The sequence below is a fragment of the Schistosoma haematobium genome, chromosome 1, assembly GCF_000699445.3.
Source record: "Schistosoma haematobium chromosome 1, whole genome shotgun sequence".
Lineage (NCBI taxonomy): Eukaryota > Metazoa > Platyhelminthes > Trematoda > Strigeidida > Schistosomatidae > Schistosoma > Schistosoma haematobium.
In genome coordinates this window covers 34,744,840-34,768,088 of record NC_067196.1, presented here as the reverse complement: position 1 = coordinate 34,768,088, position 23,249 = coordinate 34,744,840, and the positions used below count along the sequence as shown (strand labels likewise).

The 23,249-nt window shown below is 33.8% G+C and overlaps 2 protein-coding genes across 2 annotated transcripts; one reads left to right on the top strand and one right to left on the bottom strand.

Moving 5' to 3' along the window:
* Positions 1-14,589: 14,589 nt before the first annotated feature.
* On the top strand, positions 14,590-15,123 carry MS3_00008446 (uncharacterized protein; the record flags this gene model as incomplete). The annotated part of the gene is made up of 1 exon (XM_051216784.1): positions 14,590-15,123. A coding segment is annotated over one exon (534 nt), but the record flags the coding sequence as incomplete, so codon positions are not given.
* Positions 15,124-20,267: 5,144 nt separating this feature from the next.
* Positions 20,268-20,850, bottom strand: RPS12 (40S ribosomal protein S12). The gene is made up of 3 exons (XM_012946677.3): positions 20,804-20,850; positions 20,524-20,743; positions 20,268-20,490 (listed from the first exon to the last, which is right to left on the bottom strand). The coding sequence occupies exons 2-3, from the start codon at positions 20,737-20,739 to the stop codon at positions 20,311-20,313; spliced, it is 396 nt and encodes a 131-aa protein (XP_012802131.2). The 5' UTR covers positions 20,740-20,743; positions 20,804-20,850; the 3' UTR covers positions 20,268-20,310.
* Positions 20,851-23,249: the final 2,399 nt, after the last annotated feature.

The following is a 23,249-nucleotide window of genomic DNA, read 5'->3' as shown; positions in this document are numbered from 1 at the left end:
AATAAAATCGTTTCACTCTTTCTGTCTCTTATGACAGCATGCTTCAACGTTATGATCCAGTTGTTGTGTAATATTGAAAACATTAGACTAAATGGTACTACTCTTAATATTGCTTAGTTATTTAAAGTGAAATAAATATAATAAATGTTAATATGCAAACTTTGGTTAATATCTTCTGGAAAATGATAAGTAAATTTCGTTGGTGTTTCTATGGAAAATATGGAGTTTTTATGCAAACAACAATTAATTTTTATCTAATCACATACATGAACATACTCGTTATTTGAATGTTAAACTGTAATTTGAAGTGTTAGTTAATCTTTAGTTAATTTTAAAATATCTAGGTCTTACCAATGAATACAAATAACTTGTATTTACTTTCATTTAAGAATTTTTCAAGTTGCATAAATTAATTACCATAATAACATAACAAAGACAGATAGTGGATGCGCACTGCTGAAGAGTCCAATACTAGGACTAGATGGCCGTTCAATGCTTCCAGGTTTTCCCTAGTGGTTTAGCTTCAATTGACTCATGAATTCAACTATTAAATTACCATAATCTCCACAAACCTTATTCTGATAAAATGTTAAATATTAATATTTTTTTGAAAATTTAAAAGTATTTATGTGACCTACTTTCATTGTACTCAATTTTGTATGACTTTTGATATTTATATTTATATTTATATTTATATTTATTTATCATTAACTTGCTTCATATTGTGTTTATATATATATAGTTGAAAAAATCTGGTAGTCATGTCGCTTTTAATAAGTTTATCCCAACATTTTCGGTCTTTTTATTATTTTTGTGCATGTATTTATGTGTTACTGTATTTAGTGTCGACAAACAATACTGTCGATTATTGCCTGTAAAGAGGTTATTCTCAATGTTAAGCAATGTGTTGAATGGTTTATATGAATATATACTAAAGTGATTTCATTGCATATTTAAAGATAAAAACTGAAGTTCGCTAGATTCTTTTCCAAATACACTTATTGAGTATAACTGTAATAGCATACACAAAAGATTTTAACGCTAAAATGCCGATATTGTACGTATTACAGTATTTATTAATTACATATGATGCCCAGACCAAAGTAGGTGGTTTCCTTAGGGTGCCACACCCGTAACTTTCGATCTAAAGGTCTGATCCATAAGGCAGTGGAGAATCGTAAGGAGATGCAGTTCCATGATAGTCGGTAACTAACAATTGGTTTATACGCCACTTTGTCCCTCGGGATACTGGAGCTCATGTGCACCATTGATTTGGAATTAGGGTTTTCCAACACTCCTAAGGGGATGCACTATATCCACCGACCCGATTAAAGCTCCGGATATTGGCTTTTCGTCCTCTGAATTTCGTAAACGACACCGCCGCCACGAGAAAGCAGTGTGTAGGACTGCCCTGGCAGAGGCTATATACGCGTAGCTATGTGAGAGCATTTCGAGAGGGAGAGTGGACTCTCCCCACCCTCAGCCGTATCAGGACATTTGGGAGCAATTTATCTACAACATCTGTTCGTCTATTTAAATTGACCAATTCTTACTCCGTAGATATAAGAAAACGTTCAACTAGTTCAAATATGTTCACTGAATCCTAAAAAGAACTGAAATGATTATATGTGAGTACTAATTTTAGCTGGGTATTATGGAAACTTGTATCATAGTCAACATAAAATTACAATATACCATCAGCTAAGATTTAAAGTGTATATTACTCTACTCTAAAGCTTTAAAAGTCAATTTTTTCATAGTTGTATTCTCTAGGGATTAGAATTTAATACCTATTATTGACAAATTTTAAAAACGAATAAAAAAAGTTATTCAATTTACATAACTTTCGGTTATAAACTCTGGGACTTGTATTTTCCCATTGTACATAATCATCTTTGTATTTGATCAATCTCTGCAAGTGTATAACTTCCTTCTACTGATGTATTGGAATTCTCACAAATTACAAGTTGATTATAATTTACATAGTTGATGTTAGTGAAATTTAGAGTGAGCAATCCATCTTAGTCAGTAATCATCGACCGGATATTGTTGTGCATCAGTGTCGATGTCCAAATTGGGTCACAAGACTTTAACCGTCATTTTAATCCTTAAATTGAAATCTATTAAATGATGGTAATCTATTGTCTTTATGTATAATATTTCGAGAATTCAGATGATGATTACTGTAGTCAAGCCTCAGTAAAAAATCTCAACAATTATGTTCAACAATTCAATTATAAAATCTTTCTATATTTTAAGAGGTTAATTTAAATATAGCATTTAATGGATTTTCTTGTTTATAAAAGTATTTTCTTGATTCACTTAACAATCCCTATTTACTTTTATGTTACATTTAAATAACATGAAAAATCTACCTTAAATTCTTATTGAATAGTAAGATCTAATTATTATTTAGTTCAATAATAAAATCTGTGATAAGTAATTCATTTCTATTTGAATACTATAACAATGAAAAATAACCATTTTTGATTGTTCCTGACAACAACAACAAACAAACATTTGATAACAGACCACAAAACATGATTTTGAAAATTCTATTTTTAATCTAAAAAAAAGGGAATAATTTCATTTCATTTCAACAGTTGAAATCATGAGTCAATTGAAGCTAGACCACCATGAAAAACCTAGAAGCATTGGACGACTTTTTCGTCCTATTACGGGACTCCTTAAAGAATAATACTTTTAGCCTAATAAAGAAATTATTCTATACTTTTATTAATTATTTATTTCTTTAGAAAGTAATTAATTCTGAAGGGTAGTAAATTGTTATGATAATCTAAATTACATCTTTTTTGGTTTGTAAAGTTTCTTACATTGATTCTTTGGTAGATGCAAAAAAGTTTAACTTCAATTTCATAGAGATTTTAATAAATAGACTTATCTTTCTTTTTGTATAGCTTAAGATTGAGCAATCTTCAGAAAGAGAGTAAATTAAAATAGTTTTATACTGATAACTTAAAATTGAAAGTTAGTGATTGTAGTCTAAAAGAAATCATGTAATGGTAGTGTTTTGAAAGGAACAGATATATGACTGATTTCCTGAACTTAGAATAGATAAATATTTGTGAATTACTTCAAAAGGTTTCTAGATGTTAAATTATAATAATGTTATGACAGTCTAATTGATCAGTAAATAAATAAAATGATTAGGATAATTGAAGTAACAAATTACTGACAGAACTCGTCTTCGAATCTCATCTAAACATTTCAAAGGATAGAACAAATGATCAAGTGAATAAATGTATTAAGATGTTAAATGTAACATTTTTGTTAGGTGAGTTATTTAAAAGACGGTAAATTACTATTGCTGGATAAAAATTAAGATCGTCAAACAGCTAAAGATTGCTATTTTTCATTTCATGATGTTTTTGTTTGCTATATAAAAGCATATATTCGCTGAATATAAGAATCTTAAACAGGGGCGACGGTGTAAATTCTTGCATTAGTTTAATTAGCAGTTTTTATTTTGAAATTTCGGTTTTATCCATCTGACTCATGAACTTGTATGAGAAATATTCCTAATGGTTTATGTTTCCCCACAATAATGTTCAGGATAGAATTATGATCGATCTTGAATCCCACAATTTGCTTATATTTCATGAGTGCACACTGGTCAATAATGCCAGATTAAAACGAAATAACTGTTCAATACTATAAGTTTTAATGGTTCTCCAGTCGACAGAAGTTTACGGAGAAAACAGTTTTCAGTGTACCTTAATACTCTAATCATTTAAGTAATCACAAAATATTAACTGACATTAAGTGGTTGGATGTTGTCTTAGGAAATCCTAGATCTAGGTTTCGTGCGAGTTGACACTTGTCAGAAAAACACCGGTAATATTGAAGAAACATTTTTTATATGATATTCGAATATGCATCACTCAGTTATGTAGTTTGATACATTACCACTGATCTATTCAGACATTAACTGACCTCCTGTAAGACTGGAATATTTATTCATATCACAGTTTGATTGGTAGAATCCAAAAACCAAGGACTAGACGAACACGGTATTTGTCACTAATCAGAAGTGTGTTAGTTATTAAATGGTGATAGGATAGGTAACCTCTTACAATTGATTCACTGCCAGACTATGAATTATTATAGATCATAGTGACTTTACAAACTAGACTATTAGCAAATCAGTTATCACCACAAAAATATGTAGGTGAATACCTGAATAAAGTATCATACTAAAATGAAACAATTGCTCATTGCTATTTATTTTTCAAAAGTTGCTCAGTTAAAGCCAATCCATAATGTAAATTCTCTTCAAATCAAACAATATTTATAAAGCTGTTGTACAAAAACTAGTTTCTCTTTTACGTTTACAGAAGACTAACTTAAATAATGGTTTTATATTTATTAGATTGATCAAAGTGCTTCCAGAATATTGTTGACCGTGACAGATTTGTAAATTCGCTTTATCTATAAAACATTTACCTTGATGAAAAAGGTTTCATAGTTAAGTTAGTTTTGATAAACACCATAATGTCATTTGTCATGTGACTGTGTTGATTTCCTTGATTTTAAACTGATCACATAGAGTATATATTTATATCCTGCAAGAAATCGTCGCATTCAGTACAAATGTCATTACGCGTAACAGTAGTGTCGAATGAGATCCTGGAAGTTTTCAACAATCGTGTGAGTGACTGAACTACTCATTTTTTTCAGGGACTATGGATTTTCCTGTGTCAATCAAGAGTTATTAACAGCTATCAAGAACTATTTAACCATAAGTACGAAATATCCTAATGATTAAAATTTTAGTTTAAGCTCCGTTTCTAAAGATCAATAATTTAAAATTTATAGATGATATGACTTGATATTAATAATAGTGCTGATACAGATGTATTCATTTCTTATATTGGCTTACAATCTGAATACATTACCATTCCAACTTTCTTCTTTTGAAAAACAAGACAACATATCGTTTTCACGAAAATTAATATAAAGCTAGACAAATCATAACGAAACAGGATCTGGAATGTATAAGCAAACATGCATCATAAATGAGTGAATCCAATGTTTTATTTCATGACTTGAGTGATCTTAATATTAAAGCTTTCGCGACTCTCGATCATAACCTACTTTAAATAAAAACGAAACAATTCTTAGTGATGTCACTTAGATTTAAGGGAAGTGTTGACAACTTTGTTCAAAATAGCAATGAAAGTTTCACAATTAAATCGTTTAGCTTAGAAAGAAAGTGTTTATTTCTTCTAAATAAAGAGCAATAAGTGTATCAGAATCCGGTGAATTCATTTATTTGTAGATTCTCATCAGCTCTTTGTAACCTATAAACCATAGTGTTTGGAAGATCCAGAAAATTCCTCGAAGAAAGCCAAAAGAGGCTCTGAAAACGCCGATTTGATGATTAAATATATTGCAACCATCTTTAAAAGAGTTCCAGAACTTCCAAGTAACATAAGGCCGTCTGGAATGCTCTAAATACCCTAGATGTTTTGTACATAAACGAGCCTTGGAATAAGATTTTTTTCCATATATCGCACCTTTTCTCTCATATTTGGTTGCCGTGTCGATTTAGCCTGGGAATTACTGGAAGAATTTAGGAAACCGAATCTAGCGTTCAATTAGAAGATTTATCAAATAGTAATAATTATTTAGAATCAATGTACAAACTTCATGTCACTATTAGTGAGGATTATTAGGATATTGACAACGGTTATGGAAGAATTATAAAGTGGTAAATTTGATTTTAAATAATATTTTAGGCTGACTTCGAACAGATCTTAATCTTTCCTGAAAAAGTTAGAAATTAAAGTCAAAAATTTCATAGGTCGAAACTATATTATCTTTTTCACTAGTGGCTTCTTTAATTTTATACTTATTCTAGTTAGCTACATGCTTCAGTCAAGTTTGTATTTTGACATACTGAACTCCGGCTACATTCTATTACAGACAGTATTTGTTTACAAATTATAAATTACTATATAGTCGTCTTAATGTAATTTATTGAGGTTATTTCAACAATGGATAGAATTTCTATTTTTTCAAAAGGATATGTGTTTGGTGTTTTTTACAATCTACATACACACTTATTCACTTAAACATCACGTCATATTTAAACAGTATCCGTTTCCTTGTAGGTTACTATTGCTGTTAATGATAACCACCATAATACCAAGAGATCCTGCTTTCAAGATTTAGTTTGAAGTTAACAGTCAAAATATGTTAAAATATTCATATGATGAATTAAATGTACAAGCAATTATTGATGTCAGTGTACTTCGGTCTACCCTACCACAGTTTTAATGTCTAGCTGAGGAAAAATAATTAATTGTGTCTTGGCCAACTCTGCCTGATCTGCTAAATCTATCATTATTACAAAACACAAATAGACACTGAATAAGTACCATTTTAGACAAAATATTTCAGTCATTCTTGTCAAGGATATATGTCTGGAAGTAGATTAACGCGATCTGCTTACGTAACAAGTAGCCCACTATTCTCTCGGTACCTATGAAAACCCCAGTAATACTGTACACTGAGAGAATTTATCTTTTATCATCATCCAAGTATAGTTCATATGACATTGTTACAAATTTTTACTGATGTTCTTAATTAGAAAAAATTCAGAGTAAATTCTACACATTATTTATCCCACAGAATTCATTGATTAAAATGATCGGCAGTAAAAGAGATAATTTCACATCACTTGTTCATATAAAAAGAAAAGTAGAAACATATAAAACAATAGTTTATTCTTTCATTATCTTTATCGATCAAAATTTTATGGGCTTTACCAGTAAACTAGCTGAGGATTAGTAATTATATAATTCCCAAGTATAATTTAATCACAGTATAATCGTGTTTGATTGTGATCAGCTATTTATTCTCATTAAATTATCATTTCGAATTTTAATATAAAAATAATTTAAATGAATGAAGTTGACCTATAAATTCATTTAATTATTATGTAGAACAAACAGTTGAAAGGACAGAAATTCTAAATAATTGTATCATTTTATTTTCTCAGTTCACACCAATATCCCTTAAGGGATAAATCAATTAGAAAAAAACAAACCTTTTTATGGAAGACTAACAGTGAATACTTTAGTCTTGAAGTAATTTGAAATTGGTTATAATGATGGACATTTTCAATGAAATTGTGATATATACATCGATTTCTTCCTCACGTCTAACTCAGTACCACTGTTACATTCATTTATTTGTTATTGTAGGGTATTCATTCAACCGTGATGTATAACCGAAGTTATAAATTATTAAATTTTTAATATCAAACGGGATTTGTGGATATTATAGTAATTTCAATAGTTTAAGTCATGAGTCAGTTGAAGCTAGAACACCATGGAAAACCTGGAAGCACTGGACGGCCGTTTCGTCCTATTGTGGGACTCCTCAGTAGTGCTCATCCACGACCTCGCCCCCTGCGAGATTCCAACCCAGGACCTACTGGTTTCGTGCGCGAGCACTTAACCACTAGACCACTGAGCTGGTATCCAACGGTGTTAATGCGTAATTTCAACTAATCCACGAAACACAGCGACACATCCACCATTGTCTTCAGTGAGTTACTATTTCACAACAGACCTGGTTGAACTCCAGTGGTCACTACTTCTCACTCGAACTCCAGGATATACCTCTTGAAGCCAGTCCCACAATAGGACGAAACGGCCGTCCAGTGCTTCCAGGTTTTCCATGCTGCTCTAGCTTCGACTGACTCATGATTCCAACTATTGAAATTACTAAAATCTTTCTTTCTGTTTTTCGTAAATTCACTTAAAACTTTTATGATCTTTATACTTAAAGCTAATTTATCACAATTCAATCAAAAAATTACATTATTTACCATATGCTTGAAATGTTTCTTTTTATTATCAGTAACCACTTCAGAAATCTGCCTATTTAGAAAACATTATTTCATTTTACATTTGTACAGAATATCGAACTAAACGGTCACAACAATGAAATAGACTTAGTCATGTCATCTCCATTTATCTCTTCCAATTTATCATCAGTATCGACATTACAGGAAGAAAGTCAAACAGTACAATCATACTTAAATACAAACGAAGAGTTAAGGACAAAGAAAAAGATCGAAAACAACAATTTAAATGTTCTTAACTACGTTCATCATTCGTCTACTATAAATTTGAAAGAAATTACAATCATATGGACAAATATAAATAAACCAATGAACGTAACTTATTATTTTATGGAAACATGTAATTATGCATGGAATAGTCACTGTGAACAGAAATACTATGGTCATTTAAATATTGGATTACCTGACATTTTTATTACACATTTAAACCAAAAATCTATTTCACAACAAGTCAGTTTTATGAATAAATATTCGATAAAAACACAAAATAACATCAATGAAAAATTTGGACATTTCAGTAACTGTAATGATTCAACTATTTCACTAATGGATCAAAGAATGACGAATGTGCAGACAATGTATTTACATGATTGTAATCCAATGAAATGGATGTTTTATACAACAAGATGGCCTTCTTTTCTTGTTCCAGGTAGAATGTTAACTGAAAATTTCTTAAAACCTAATTGGGCATTACCATTTCGTCGTGCTTCAACTAAACAACTGTTTGACGATATAAATCGTTATATACTGAGTGTTAAATGGGCTCATTCAAGTCAAATATTTATCATTGACCCCTTGGTATGTTATAATAGGTTCTCCTTTCATTATAGTAACAAAATATCACTAATAAAATTATTTACATTCATAAAAATTAGATTTGGCTTAGATTGACAAAAATGTTTTGTGTGTTACAGAGAATGTAGGGTATCGCGAATGAAATGAATGAAAAACGAAGCTTAAACCAACTAAAATACAGTAAAGCGATACGTCTACCCTGTATGGTACATTCTTGTTCTCAATAATTATAATCAAATTCAGAGTAATTTTGACTTTTCAACATAAGATCTTGATGATCAGAATAGAGTCACTTGTTTTTGAATGTTTAGAAAACACAATACTGATTACGAAGTAATCCTTAGAGAAATATCTTTTTATTATTTAAAACGTGAAATCTTGGAAAACAGTCAGAATAAGTGAATATAAAGTGTTAATTAAATTATTTGTTGTACTAAGTGAGGATTAAATGAAAATAGCCATTAGACATGAAGATAAAAGTGCATTTGAAAAGATTTTGCTCAGAAATCTATTAGTTCACAATTAAGATTTAAATGAAACTGAATAAACTAACACTTCTTTCAACAGAAACGATGGAACTTACGAAGATCTAAATTACCGTATTCTGAATTTAGACTGGTTTAATGTAAAATATATCTTCAAAGTCGCTTATATTTTGTGCAACAAAAATTGATTTAACGAATGTCAGCATTTAGAAAACTTAAAACGGTAGTCAGAATGGCAGTCTGTTTATTGGCATGATAATTAGTCTATATTTTTGTCGATGATTGAAAAAAGATACCTAGAGGTATATTTGTACAGGTGAAAACTATCAATGAGTATTTAGTTGCACGACATAATGGTAAATAAGATTCCACTTTTCGATCACTTAGTTTTGAGGTTCGAATACAGGATAATTCATGGTAGCACAGATGTTACTCCTGTTCAATATCTATTTGCTGAAATGAATAGAAACAAAAAAATGTTGATTGATTTGTGGTATTTATTCTCATCCATGACCAGTTATTTCTCATCTGATAATTTAATAAGCTATATAATCTCAGTCAAATATTTTGTTTATGATTAACAGCTTTAATTATTTTTATTATATATTCCATCACTTTTCCTAGTAGTTCTGAATTCGAAGAACTAGAATTTCGGAATGGATTTTGTGAGTAAATTATTAAGTTTGAACTTCAGATTTGGATAGACCAGAGTATTGAAACCAAGAAGATTTACTGTTGAAACAGACGTTTTAAAATAGATGTACAGATCTGTACATGAGAACAAAATTTAACTAATATTGAACTGTTAATACTAATCTAAAAAGTTCATTAAGAATCAAATAACTGAAAAAGTCTGGGAGTTTAAAACGCCTACCATTAGTTCCATATTAGAGCTTCCCAAATATGGCCCAGTTGTTTAATTATATGTACATATTTCAAGATTCTGATCAGTTAAATTCCAAACTACTTCTTGAGCGGCACATACACACTTAACAGAATTCATTTTCAGCTAATAAACAAAACGCAGAGAATTGTTGTCACTTTTCTAGGTGGCCAAACTAACGTAATTCTACGGACTTATGTTATTTATTAAATAAGCAAGTAATCCGAAGTTAGCATGTTTCAAAATTAGTGGTTTTTAATAAGCAATCTGATGATATGTTGGAAAGAAAGTTATTACTTTAAAATATTCAAACCACCAATTTTCAAAGATCTTAACAGAGTTCTTCATACAAAGTTACGTAGCGCTCGTAATCTCGTTATAGTTTGATTCTTCAGATTTTATTCAAAAGTAATAGAAATGTGATCGACTATGTATATTACTAGCATTTATTGAACAGCTTGAAAAAATGAATGGTTTATTTTAATAGTAGATGTATACATAAAGACACTATGCTTATGAATAATGCGCCCCACAATTTTAGGAAACTCATCCCGTATGTTCAACAAACGATAGATTTAAGCTGTTAACAAAGAATGTTCACTTGGTAAGTGATAGCCAACACTACACAATGGACTTATGAGCAAAACTTCAGTGTTTGTAAAAAATGTAGTTAGATTTGTGTACTAATAGAAATACCATTGATAAGGTTGATACAGAGATTAGTTGAAGAGTTTATCCATTAAAACTTGAATTGTTTATATTAATATTGATAGAGTTTCTTAGGAAAACCTTTAAATCGAAATGACATAATTTGCATTTCGAAAATAATTTATTATCTCCTCCGTTTTAGTAGGCAAAACCTACTATTCAGCTAAAGTTATGTTGTATAAATATTCTCATGAAACATTTTAAGAAAATAAACGATATATGCAATAGTCCATTGATTTGCAAAGTTTTATTATCTTTTAGAAATTGTATAAAAAGCGTCTAATTGAAAGTGTTATACGATTGTTTTTGAGATAAGCGTGTTTATCATGCAAAAAAAGTTTATATTAGACCTCATATACTGGTATATGGGTGAAATTCATTATTTAGAGTATATAGGTTGTGATATGTAACAGACTCGGAATTTTAAAATCACTGTTTCTTTCAGAAATTTCATGTCCGTTCTTGATGAATACCTTCTTTCGTTAACAAGGTTTTATGTCCGAGAATAAAAATAAATGGATCCCTGTGTACAGTACAATCAGTCACTTACAACGTAGGACCAGACACATATGTGCTTTGATCCAAGTTGTCACACCTCATCAGCACAACAAGATCAACATCAAATTCATAGTAGTTAATTCAGTGGTGGTAATATATAAGAGAAAGGTTGCAGATAAGGACATAGTACAGGAAGAAAGAGTTAGTTCGTAGAAAGAAAAATATGAAGAGATTTTAATCTCTTAGTTTAAGGGAAGAGAGCGTATACACCGACGCGATTGTGATAGATTCTGAGCCATGTCACCAAGAGTCATCAACCATTATTTACGATAGTCACGCGGACCCCAACCAAGTAGTCTGCATCTACCAATATGGCTAAGACTAGAAGTTAGTGGCTTCAAGCACTGATGCCACGTTTTGGTATGGCCGCCCCTAACTTTCTTCCAACCATCCCCAACACTGATCAGCATTGCGCGTCGTGGTAATTGGTGTTCAGGTATGCGTAACACGTGATCCAACCATCGTAGTCGATGAATGTTCACAACCTCATCAACTGATTTACAATCATTCCCAAATACTCTTCGTCTAACCTCACTATCACGTACCCGGTGATTCTAGCAGATGCGAGCAGTATTTCTAAGACACCTGTGATCAAATACTAGTAGCTTACGAGTATCTTCTACTCTTAATGGACACGTTTCGCAGCCATAAAGTAGAACAGAACGAACTGCTGCGCAGTATACTCATCCCTTAATTGATTGATAGATATCTCACCCCCTCTGGAGGTAACGTCAGTTGGCAAAAGCCAAACGAGATTTTCGAATCCGTGCACAGATTTCGTCAGACATCAACCCATCAAGGCTGGCCAGACTTCCAAGATAACTGAAGTTGTCGACGCGTTCGACTACTTCACTCCCCATCCTTAGTTCAGGTGTTGAAACAGTCCAGTCCTGAAACGAAAATTTGCATTTACATTGGGAGAAACGCATCCCAAACATCCTGGTATTGTTGCTCAGTGCTACCAGAAGACCGCATTTTATCAGCGTCTTCACCAAACAGGACTATGTCATGTGCGCATTCTAAGTCGATAAGTGTACTTCCTGGAAGAAGATTAATGCTCGAAAATTCAGTTGATGAGAGCGTTATTTCCATCACTATGTCAATGATGAATGGAGATAGTGGACAGCCTTGGTGGACACCACTTGAGGTTGCGAAATCAGATGACGTTTCGCCATAGACTCTGACTCGACTGGTAGTGTTCGAGTAAAGAGCCCTCACAGGGTTTATGTACTTCTGAGGTACGCCTTTCGATGACAGACATTGCCACAGAACCTCTTGGTCTACAGAGTCAAATGCTTTTAAGTCATGAAAGACCACTATTGTCGAACGCCGACAAGCATGTCTGTGTTCTGGAACCTGACAAATGGTGAGTATGTGGTGGATGCAACTACGACCAGTTTTGAAGCCAGCCTGATTTTCTCGTGTTTGCAGTTCACGAGTTTTAGTTAGGCGGCCGATAATTAACGAGGCTAGTATTTTAGATGCTATGATAGTCAAACTAACCCCTCTATGGTTAGCACAGGATGATTTTGACCCTTTCTTGTATATTGAGACAGTCATTGATTGTGACTTGTCAGATGGGATTACGTTCAACTCTCAGATTTTAGCTAAACTATTAGCCAACCTAATCGCTAAAATTGGACAGTACAATCATGTTGTTTATTTTATGACCACATTCAAAATTCTCAGCTCCTCATAAAACAGAATATAACGTGCCTTCTATTAAAATAAATCGTTCTGTCACTTCTCCCATGCTACTTACACCAATTTATCTACTTCAACAAATTTTGATAAACTAAACTAACTGACAGACCAAGTACAACAACGAACTGGTGATCGTAATCAACTTTTAGTATACCGATTCCTGATTTGTGTCGTTATCAAAAAGGAAAATAACAAAATACAATGAACTATAATTTTTAAATCATAGTAGATACATAAACCTACTGTTGTTTTTAACTGGTAAAAGATATGACAACAGATTGTATGTAAGAAAAGGAGGCTTAAAAATAGAAATAAATAAAAAAGGTTGCATTTGTCTGATCAATCTTGATTACTAATAAACCAAAGAATAAAAGCGTCAGTTTCTTTATTTCAAATCTCTTGCCGATACATCCAAAATTGCAAATGCTTAGCATTTTTCGTTCATAAAGCTTGACAATGAAGATTGTAGAAACATAACCATTCTAATAATCAGGTTTTAAGATTATACCTTGCGCTTAATCTTTTGTTTTGGATTATAAGAAAAGAAATTCTGGTTGAAAATACAAGTTAACATTTACATGTATACACAGAGATATGTGGGTACAAAATCACCTGGATACTTTCACAAGACAAATAAACATATGATTTTCAGAAAATAATTTATCTGATTTTTCATCTGAAGATGAAATTAGTTTTTGTCAGGTCAAAGTACTTAAATCCATGTTTTGTTGTACAAAGAGTTTTTGTTTATCACCCCTTCTTATAAAAGGAGATATGGTCATTTTGCCTACTTTCTTACATACTGTTACACAAGTTGTTTACAGAAATAACCAACTGTATTGATATATAACTGCCAATTGTCATGAAGTTATGATGTTAACTATTTGATAAAAGGAAATACATATATTTTCAACTACTTCATATGATGCTCTTTGAAGGGAACCATTAGCGTACTTACATAAGAAATTTAGTAGCATGCCCAGTTGTCGATCACATCTAGATAACTGGAAATTTAAAACCTCAAATTGCATCTGTTTGTGGGAAAGTACTTTCGAAGTTTAATAATCTCGCTTTTATTAAACATTTTTATCGTGTTCTAACATACTTTTTCACCCATCTGTTTATGATTCTCAATGTAAACCGATCACTATAACTCGTAGTTACCAATATTCCAAGTTTCTAGTTGAAGTTTGTTTCCTTACTCACTGGACTAATCTTTTATCGAGAATTTCATTCAAACTATTTATGGGAAGAAAAAAAAATTATCTGATTTATATTTATTTCTTAAATCAACCTACTGTGAACAGGAAGACCTTCACAGCTCATTTCAGATTTTTTATTTTGAGAATTGTGGGTACTAGTTTGACAGTGATAAACATGAAATTGCTGGTGTAAATTGTAGAACAAATATGGAGTATTTTCATGTTAACGTTTTATGTGAGAATTAAGATTGAAATAATTTAAGAGCATTGTAGGATATTTTTGCATGAATTAATACTTGTGTTGTCTCATAAATAATTAATCTGAAAATAGTTACAAATATTATCTGTTATTCCCTTCAGGCCTTATCACCATTTTCTCCGATAGCTCTTCGTATTATCTATGATCATAACGAACCTCAAAATGAGAAATGGATATACGTCTCTGAATGGTTATCACCTTGGCATTCAAGTACAATTTTTACAACCGAACAACGAGGCAGATTTCCCGGAATTTCAATCTTCTGTTGGTTAGCTTTTATTTCAAATTGGATTAGTTATTTATCTCGATATGAATTATATCACACCTGTCTTGGTTATTCACGCCCTGAAACAACAATCTTTTCTAAAGCGTGCAGATTAACAGAGCCATTTGGTTCATGTTATACTTTTTCTCATTCTCTAACATGTGGTCAAATAAGTTTATTTGATGGTTGGATATTATGGTTAAGTAGTTTGATGATGCAGCAAATTACTAAATTCTCAGTAAAATTACTAGATTATATTAACAAGAAATACATTAAATGTTTACCTGTGTGTCGTTTATCTTCAACTTATAATCCACTTAAAGGCTCGTCTACAGCTATATATGTTTTTACTGATGTTGATGAGATTTAATTTGTAATTGGAATGTTTTAAATTATTTTTTCTTGTTGACTTAAGTCTGATTAAAAAATATTTCATCTTCATATCATGGGACAAACTCGAAACGATTATTAAACCAATAAACCATATCACAGATCCAATACTATTTTGTAGTGCTATTCATACTCATACTTAATTACCTTATGATCTTAAAATGATACGTGAGTTAACGTTCTTTAAAAATTGTGATAAAAATGAACTTTCATCCGAATTAGAATATTTGAATCTATCCAATGTAATGTTAAAATATTATCTGGCATTGAGGGAAATATGTGTCTTGAATTTCGTGTAGTTTAATCGTATTATTTTACAACTTTCGTCTGAATATAAACGGATAGTTCTACAGAACCTGAGTACTCACTTGATGAAAATTGTCTAATCATCACTCCTGATGTTTCTAGGACCAGCACACCGAACGAAACGTTGTTTTAATTATAATCGACGAAACTTTCACAAATATAATTCCCTCTTTAACGTCTAATCTTATTGTTATTTTGGAAAGTTTCTATCTGTTTAAAGCATCCAGTGAGGAGCTGTGACCAGTGGAGATAACCCGTGCCGGGTAGAGACAGGTATCCACCTCAGTATAATGGAAGATGGTCGCGCAATTTCTTGGATTAGTTGATGTTAGACACTAACAACATTGGATGCCGACTCAGTGGTCCAGTAGGTTAGGCGTCCGCGTGCGAGACTGAAGGCCCTGGGTTCGATTCCCGCGAGCGGGATCGTAGATCGCACTACTGAGGAGTCCAACGATGGGACGAAATGGCCGTCCATTGCTCCCAGGTTTCCAACGGTGGTCTAGCATCAATCGGTTCATGATCTCAATCATAAAGCATCCACGTTGCACGAAATAAAATTTAATAATAAATTTATACTTTGAACAACTCGTTAGATATAAATACTAGCTAAGTTCATGGAATACCATACTCAGTCGAAAATGAACTTCACATTTTTACAGTAAATGTTTTCCAATTTATTAACAGTTAATATCCTTCAAAATGAATGTATCAAATCACATAAATAAAGACTGATTCTTACTTATCTACTTCATAAAAATAACTTTTTGCTCTAAAATGAATGCTAAAGGGATTAAAATCGTTGGTGTAACTATGATTTAGTAATTATAGATGGAGTTGACTACCTATGAATGAATTCTGAATATTAGTGCATGTTCAGTATCATTGTGATCCAGAGATCACTCATACATTCATTCATCGATTCAGAATTTAAGGGTTGATAAACAGGCATTGATTGAAAGCGAAGCAAGTGACGGAATCCAAACGAGTATTTCGCTTATATTATGGATCAAGTTCCTGAGAAGATTGTCAATATTATCCGGAACTCATATGACGGACTACAGTGCAAGGTCGTGCATGGAGGATAGCTGACAGATGCATTCCAAGTAAGGACCGGAGTCAGACAAGGCTGTTTACTCTTTCCCTCCCTCTTTCTTCTGGTGGTCGACTGCATTATGAAGACCTCGACATCTGGAGGAAGACACGGAATACAATGGACAGCTCAGAATCAATTAGACGATTTGGACTTCGCAGATGACCTAGCCCTCCTATCGCGTACACGCGAACAGATGCAGATGAAGACAGCCAGTGTAGCAGCAGTCTCTGCATCAGTAGGCCTCAGTATACACAAAGGGAAAACCAAGGTCCTCAAATTCAAAGCGGAGAACAGCAATCCAATCACTTTCGATGGCGAAACTCTGGAAGATGTAGAGTCCTTCACATACCTAGGAAGCATCATCGATGAACAAGGAGGTTCAGATGCAGATGTAAAGGCGAGGATTGGCAAAGCAAGGGTCGCATTCCTACAATTGAAGAACATATGGAACTCAAAACAACTTTCAACCAATATCAAAGTGAGAATCTTCAATACGAACGTCAAGGCAGTTCTACTGTATGGAGCTGAAACTTGGAGAACTACAACAACCACAATCAAGAAAGTACAAGTATTTATAAATAGCTGTCTACGCAAGATACTCAACATCCATTGACCGGATACCATCAGCAATAGCCTTCTGTGAGAGAGAACAAACCAACTTCCAGCTGAAGAAATTAGGAAAAGACGATGGAAATGGATATGACATACATTACGAAAATCACCAAACTGCATCACGAGGCAAGCCCTAACTTGGGATCCTGAAGGGAAGCGGAAAAGAGGAAGGCCAAAGAACACGTTACGTCGGGAAATAGAAGCAGATATGAAAAGGATCAATAAGAACTGGAAAGAGCTGAAAAGGATTGCCCAGAACAGGGTTGGATGGAGAAAGCTGGTGAGCGGCCTATGCTCCTTCACGAGGAGTAACAGGTGTAAGTAATGGACCAAGTAAAAGACAAAGTAATTAATACTTATCAATTTCTTTATTTGTAACCCGATTCGACCAACACTTTAGACTATAGAATATTCTGCTTAAGCTTAAATCAACTACCCATTAAAATTTTAGTCGATAATTGGAAAGGATAAAGATAAAACCTCAGACCTAGGTCTTGTGCTTGTTGATAACCTTTCGACAAGGTGTATCTGCAATCATAAGAATAAAGATGCTACTCGATAAAATTAAAGGCATTGCCATTAAGATACTCAAATTGCAATTGACTATCTGTAAGAACTGAACTGATGAGTTCATAAACAAAATGAAGACCATCCAACACAAACTTTTCTTCACACCGATGTAATTTAAGTTGTACAACAGTATATTTAGTTCTACATATGGTGGTCTAGAATGAAACGGGGAGCATCGTATTACTAAAAAAATTGTCAAATATTATCAACTTTCAAGTACTGATCATATAGTCACGCGCTGTCACGGAAATGTTTGCACATTCAACAGGAAGTTTGGATCAAACATTTGTGCAACAAACCCTCACTTTGTAATGGTCTACTACATGCAGAACTAGCTACATATCACAGCCCAAGTCAAGGATAGTTGCAAATAAAATTTTCTTTGCTTAGCTGTTCGCATTTCGTTTGATGGCGTAATGGGTTTCTTTCGTTGCTATAAATTTTGACTTACGTATGTACTGAAGGGTATACAGTCCAGGAAACTAGAAAATGTTAAGAGGATTCTCGTAATCGTAAAACTTCATTTTATCGAGACTGTTAGCTAATGGATATGATAGTTCCTGTCAAATTTCATATTGGTACTAAGTACCTAATTAGATGAGGGCGTATGAGTGACAATGCTAAAACATAATTAGATTTTACCTAAAAAACCGATAGTGCAGTCTTATGATCGCTTATGGTAAAAATAAAAATATGCTTGGGACATATTAGTTGCTTTAGAGCTGATCTGAATCATAAGAAAAGTTAAATGCATCGACAACTCCAGCTATTGGTTTTGACAGGTAAAGTCTGAAAAAATCTCGGTACAAACCTTTATCAACTGAGGCAATAGGGAGCTTACGTATGTCTAGATCGGTGAGGTGTAGTGTAGCTGGAAAAAAGATGGCAGTAGGTTAAACAATCGTAGTATCAGTGCATGTAGTCTCTGACTCATGTTAAATTTAGATCATGTGGTTCCAGACTGCACGATATTTATGGTCAGCGGAGAGAGACAATAAGTCATGCGTCAGAATAGGCCATAGATAGATCCGCACTCGATATCGAATCCCAATTTTCCATCCCACCTTTCTACTCACAGTTTTAGTGCTTCTTTCATTTTACCCTTCTAATGTACTATTTCGACTCCATAACTATTCATCTTTATTATAATAGCGTCATGTGGCAACTTCGGTCAACGTACATTTGTAACAGGCACTACTTCCTTTGACTGATAACGACTGACTCGGTAGGGATTTAGTGGCCCGTGGATCTGACTCCATGTGGATCGTACGAATGTTTGTTATCACCTATCCTCGTATACAATCATCGACTTAAATCACGCTAGTCAATAACGGAATTTAGATAAGTCAATTAACGAGAATGGCCTTTGGATACATATATTTTGTATGTAAAGTGAATGTAACAGAACAAAGCAAAATGACGCGCAGGGGAGATGGCTGGTAAGCCAACTCATTTTTAGCCAGGCGTTACTCAATATTCATAGGCAGACAAAATAAACTACAGACATGTGATGAGACATGGGGATATGAAGTGTACACACATATACGCTCATATAAAAACAGTCAAGACTGATAAGCGAATAACTAACAGGGTCAAAATATGACTCAAGTAGAATGAATAGATTGGGCTGTCCGAAAGTTAGAATAAAGCATATGGGCTTAACTTAATGACTGACAATACAGAAAGATTTTTTAAAGCAGTCCAAAATTCAATTAAACCACGATTAGTGCAAAACAGAAGGAAGCGAGCAGTAAAACTGACTATAAGCAAGAGAGCACATATCAAATATAACTTTCTTATACTATTTAGAATGTGGCATATTTAGGCGGATCAATTTATCTGCATATGTAAATGGGGAAATTTTCTTTACATTTGAATTTACGTACATGGTCGACCAGTCAGCCCAGCCAAGTCAACCCCAAACTTCCACGCCCATACATAATCTCGAATCAAATGTTCATGCCACCTATATATCAAATTATTTTTTGAATGAAACAGTTTGAGGTCGGAACGGCACACATAAGTGCCTCGGCTCAGGTTATCATGATACAATGAAAATACGTAGATATGCGCAAAGATTAACCACTAAAAGATTAAGAAAAATAACCTATCGATAAAGCAATTCAATAAATAACAGAAACGACTAACAGTTAGAAACATGAGTCAGAGAACGCCTCATTCTTCGGTCTTTACCGGTTAACTTGTTTATTTGCCAGATGAATACAGAACCTCGAAAAGTATTATCGACTACTACTCTTGAAGTGAATATTTTTGTTTATATAAGGTATTTAGGTGGATTCCATAAAACTAGATTACGGCTGAAGGATGAGGGTCGCTAAAGGATGAATTCCAGAAGACATGAAGCCTTAATTATCAGACATTGCAGATTTGCAGTAGCCTAACACAATCAATCCGAGTTTGAATCAGTACATTTGCAAACTCGTGACTTCAGAGTACTAGCAATTGCAATAAAACTGGCTCAAAGAGAATGAGATTCACCACAATACCCTTTTCAGACAAAAATATTACGAGGCGAAAAATTTTCGGAGACGTTTTATATGTTCAGTATCAGAAACATGTACATTAGGCCTCTCGTGTTTGGATGGGTAGTCTGAATTTTTCAACTAAGTACTTCAGTCCATAAGATTCTTCTCCAATATCAGTTACCACGATGCATGAGGCTGACACGACTTTTCTAGCCTTTCCTTCTTTGTCATACTTACACAATCCGGACCACTCGCCAAGCTTTTTATTATCTGGGACCTGCAGCCTTATATTTATATCAAGTTATCATACCTTCACAAGAGGGATGCCATGTTCATGACATAGTGCTTCAATCAGAGTTGTGTAAGCTTTTTCATTGCAATTTTCTGCGAGGAAACAAAGAACAACACCTCGTTGTTCAATCAATTTCGTGCACTCATTTAATCCACGACATATTCCACGGCACTTCGCAGCATTTTTAAGGACTTGCTGCACAGCACTATCCAAATCCATTTCCGTGGCCAACATGTTTCTGCAATAGGAAAAAACCAAGAGAACAATCAAGATTATGATGATCAAACGGTGTACATACAGTTATCTCCAATCACGTTCTACTAGTACCGAAACGAGCGCCACCAGGTGACTAAAACAAATTCTTAACACAAGTTACAAATTGGCATGGATGGAAGAAAAGTAGCTCTCGCTTAACGGGCTTCCAGATCTATTATCAGTGAATCAAAAATTCAACGGTAATAAGAGAAATAATAAATTCTGTCCTGAGTCCTGTAGATTATGTCGAGCAACTTCTCGAAGAAACTGTTGAGAACCCGCCTTCACCACATCAGACGGCACAAAGTTCTAAAACTGATTGGTAAAAATTGTTCTCTTAGTCTATCCTGTTCAACTATGCCTTAATTTTCTGGTATTGCCCGTAAAGTTTTAGTTGGAACTGAGCTTAACTAATTAAGCATTCGAGGAAGTGCACATTAATTTTTTGAATGCGATCAGATCACATCTGAAGCGTCTGTACTTCAATGGGAAATGTGATTTGAGCCACACTTTATAATATACGAATATAATTACCCATGTCACGAGAAACGTCCCGATATATTCATCTTTTTGGAGTAAGGGAGAAAACCCGATGTTTCCATACTTGGAAAGATTACGTAGCCAAAAGTGAGCTTCAGTGTTATCAGTGCAAGGTTTTTGTGGACGGCATTTTTGTAGCAGCTAGTGTAAGGCTTCAAATCATACGATACATATGCTTGTAGATTTTCGTCAACTTGGAGCACATCAAGAACAAGATTATATGAGTAGTTTTTGACGTGTCCCAGATGGACTACTTCCAACTTTGAGGCGTTGAAAATAATTCCACTGTTGTTCGCTGTACTATGAAGTCGGGTTAGATCTTCCTGAAGTGCCAGCTCTCTGTCTCAGTCACATATCTCTTTTCAACATTTAATATAGTCAGCACAAAGCAGTAACTCAAACGACACTTGCTGGGGAAGTTAGTTTATATAAATCAGAAAAGAAGTCTCAGTAGTGAACATTGGCGTACCCACTAGGAAATTCCATAGCCTGAGAAAATGTAAAGTTTACCCTTAACTTAAAAAGTCGATTCTTTAGTTATGAAGTAAAACAATATATTAACAGTGACTCGATGCCTAACAGTTTGAGCTTATTGATAAGACATATGATTGGCCTTATCAATATGTCAAATTTTATGACATCAATCTTCCCTTTGGAATCCAGTATGGCTGCCCACTTGCAGATCGCGGCCAGCAGGTTGGTATATGGGAGTGGCTGTTAATGAAGTCTTGTTATTGGGGTAAAAAAAAGTTTATAGATGACAAGTAGTGGCGTGGACCATCGCGCACCAGGGACAGAAAAATGTTTGAGAGCATTGAAAAGTTTCCAGCTGGTAATTTGAAGGATCAATGCATCAGCCTCCTTTGAAAATAGATGTGATACGCCCCAGCTTCTAACTGTCGGACTCAATGAAATGGCTAAGCAAAGCTGAGAATATCACATTTGGAAGTTTTTCCAAGATTGAAGCCGCTTCCCTCAGTTTAGCAGAGTGAAACATGTCCAAGCCAGAAGAAGTGTCCCTGTTTAAACACAGATATTCTTTTTAAACCAAACCAGTAATAGGTGCTGAGACTAATTGGAAATAAACAGTTACACCCCACATTTTCACAGAGTAGCCTTAATTGAATAGAACACTCGACTTTATGAACTGACTAATGACATTACCTTCAGACCAAAAAATAATTGAATATACAACCTGCGAACCTATGAAGCATCAAATAACTTAATTGGCTCGTTTGTGAAATATTTGGTTTTGATATAGCAAGTTCCTTCCGAAACTCCAAAAGAAAGGTTACCACCACTCGACGAGTTTCATATGAACCAGCTTCGCAGCTTATAGCGACAGTATTCACAAGCATTCATTCCAAGCCAAGATAATGATAAAACGAAGATTAGATTTCAACGCTAGCGGCAAGTGATTGGAAACTAACTACAGCAATTGAATTTCGAAGAGTATGCGGATCAACATTCGCTCTAACCTGCAGGCCTAAATAAAAATTGATGATAATTCATTAACGATGTCAGTAGCCACTCGAAGGTTACTACTGGTCCCAACCTCGAGTAAGGGAAGAGTGTTGGGCATGTGATAAGCAACCCTATCCTATAGAAAACGACTGTTAAAAAACGGCTTATCGCAAAAAAATCATTCACAGTATTCAAACTATGCGCACCGAGTTGAAGGATCTTCATTCAGAAGAGTCAATGACACCTCATGGTGAAAGCCAAGTTCCTCTGAAGTCACGAGGTCGATTCCCCTTATAACAACCAGAGCAACAATTAATATAGACACATGAAATGTCCAAACAATGTGGGAGACCGGAAGGACCCGTCAAATAGCTGAAAAAATAAGGAGATACAAAATGGCGGTGCTCTTAATAAGTGCTACTAATTGAACCCAGGCTGGACAAAAGAGATTAGCTTCGAGAGAGGTGATGTCGCGCTCTGATAAT

What these genes read in the sequence shown, in the direction of transcription:
- RPS12 (XM_012946677.3), bottom strand. Translation starts at nt 20,739, where the DNA reads ATGTTGGCCACGGAAATGGATTTGGATAGTGCTGTGCAGCAAGTCCTT. An exon ending in ATGGCATCCCTCTTGTGAAG is followed by an intron (nt 20,491 to 20,523) that starts GTATGATAACTT and finishes ATAAGGCTGCAG; the next exon opens with GTCCCAGATAATAAAAAGCT.